The 2,527-nt window shown below is 36.6% G+C and overlaps 1 protein-coding gene across 1 annotated transcript; it reads left to right on the forward strand.

Annotated features, from left to right (window-relative positions):
• The first annotated feature begins 321 nt into the window (after nt 1-321).
• Nucleotides 322-1,263, forward strand: LOC108441355 (olfactory receptor 52J3-like). Its single transcript, XM_017720845.1, has one exon. It carries the CDS (start codon nt 322-324, stop codon nt 1,261-1,263), a length of 942 nt encoding a protein of 313 aa, XP_017576334.1.
• The last annotated feature ends 1,264 nt before the right edge of the window (nt 1,264-2,527 follow it).

The raw sequence follows: 2,527 nt of genomic DNA on the forward strand, positions 1-2,527 counted from the left end.
GGTATTGCCATGGTACCGAAAGAGTGATCAGGTGGCTTGCCTCTGTGGTTGATTGTATAAAAATGTCATACAAAGCTACATCAGGCACATCTGACATCTCTTCATTTTTTTTTTCTTTTCATGGCCAGTTTTGTTCCTAAGCAAACTAATGTGATCTTTTGTGAGATGTGAGATTTTGGCATGTGGGCCTTTTCTGTGTGAACAGTCTTCTTAGTATTTAAGAGAAGATAGACTAAATTGTTAAACCGTGTGGACAATTGCCTAACTAACTTTTTCCTGCCGGTATATTCATTCAAAACTTGAAAAAAAGCAAAGAACATAATGGATAATTTCTCCATATATACAACATATTTGACTTTGGAATCACTGGACATACTTCCATCTAATATTGTTCCTGCATTCATATTTGGGACTCTTGCATACTGTGCAATTCTGGTTTTTAATATGTCTGTAATGCTAACAATTGCTTTGAACAGGACACTCCATAAGCCTATGTATGTTCTGTTGTTTAACTTGCCACTCAATGATATGGTGGGTGCCTCAGCCTTTTTCCCTCAGCTGGTGTCTAGTATTCTGTCACAGAATACATCCATCACTTACTCTGCTTGTTTTGTGCAAGCCTTACTAGCACATGTGTATGCAGCTGGGTCCCTCCTCGTTCTCAGTGCTATGGCTTATGATAGATACATTGCCATTTGCTGTCCATTGAAATATAACACCTTGATGTCTCCAAATAACCTGAGGAACATAATAATTATAATATGGACAATTGATTTTACTGCTATTGGTTCACTACTTGCACTTACTTACCGCAAAGAGATTTGTAGCACAAAAATAGTGGACATACACTGCAACAATCCATCTTTAATAAAGCTTGTGTGTGGGGACACAAAGTTAAATGATTACTATGGGCTGTTTACAATAGTTTTTTTTTCAGGTCTGTCTCTGCTGATAGTGGCCTTCACATACATCCAGATCTTAATCACAGTTGTGATTAAAAGACAGTCTGATGCTAAAAGTAAAGCGATTCAGACCTGTGGTACACACTTAATTGTTTTCTTATGTTTGCAGTTATGTGGACTCTTTGCTTTGATAGCTCACAGATTTGAGGCAGCACCCCCAAACTTACGAAAGGCCTTTGATTCTTCTGCACTGATATTTCCTCCTGTAATTAATCCTCTAATATATGGACTGAAAACAAAAGAAATTCGACAGAATCTTTTTTTTACCATAAGAAAATCTTCCATACAGAACAAACAATGAAATGTAATGAGTTGAAAAAACAACTTTAGTAAAGAAACATTTTTCATTTATTTTTCATTTGATTTGTCTTTGACCAAGAGTGAAAAGAAGTTTTATTTTTATGAATGTTTTTTAAACTCAAATAAAAATAACTAGCGGTTATAAAATGAAGTGGATTATGCCAATGTTTGGTATACTAATACACACACACACACACACACATATATCTTCTAAGCCCCTTCTCCTTCTAGGTTGCGGGTACACTAATACCCACCTAGCAAATACTAATAAAAGTTAACATAATTTTTCTATGAAAAGAAACAGCTGAGATGTTTGAGATAGATATATTTTTTGTTTATAAATTAGAACATTTTTTTTTGTGTGAAATGGATTTTTAAAAATAATTTTTATTAACTCAAATATGTTGGAAGTGTGCACGGGATCAAATTCAAGGTTATTGCCTTAAAATTCCAGGCTGATGACATATGAAGGCTTATTAGTCAGTAACTACATCAACTACAGAGCAAACAAGCACAGTTATCCTTAGGTTATAGAAGTATATAGAAAAACTTTGGGCCCACCAGTACTTGGATTGGGTTCAAGGGCAAAAAAAAATTGGATTGAGACATATTGTGGACATCTACTTGAAGATCATGCTTGACATCTACTTGAAGATTATACACCTTGAACCAGGTGAACTGTTGTTGTCCCCCAAGCCATAAGATACAATGTATGTAGTAGATGGTGATTTTCATCAAATCAAATCAAATTCATTTGTATAGTGCTTTTTACAACTGATGTCACAAAGCAGCTTCACAGAATTCCAGTAAAGACAAGTTTTAGCATGACTGTAAAACCCACAGTTCAGCAAGCCAGGGGCGACAGTGGTAAGGAAAAACTCCCTCAAAGCTGAGGAAGAAACCTTCAGAGGAACCAAGTTTCACAAGGGGGGACCCATCCTCCTCTGGTCAGACTACCTACAGAGTTATTATACTACGAATATTAATAGTAGTAGTAGTAGTAGTAGTAGTAGTAGTAGTAGTAGTAGTAGTAATAGCTAGGAGTCTATGAAAACTTCAATGTAGGGTGGGCAGCTAGTCCAAGGCATGTGGCGGTGGCTGGGGCATAGACAGCTGGTCTGATGCAGGTAGCAGGAGAGCTCGACAGTGAGTCATCCTTCAGTTTCCGGCTGGACAGGTAGGCAGTCGTTTACTCAGAAAAAGGCAGGGAAATGGAATTAGTTTTATTCTGTTTGTTTGTATATAAAACAGGGAATGTGAGAATT

This window comes from Pygocentrus nattereri, chromosome 17, assembly GCF_015220715.1.
Source record: "Pygocentrus nattereri isolate fPygNat1 chromosome 17, fPygNat1.pri, whole genome shotgun sequence".
NCBI classification, from domain to species: domain Eukaryota; kingdom Metazoa; phylum Chordata; class Actinopteri; order Characiformes; family Serrasalmidae; genus Pygocentrus; species Pygocentrus nattereri.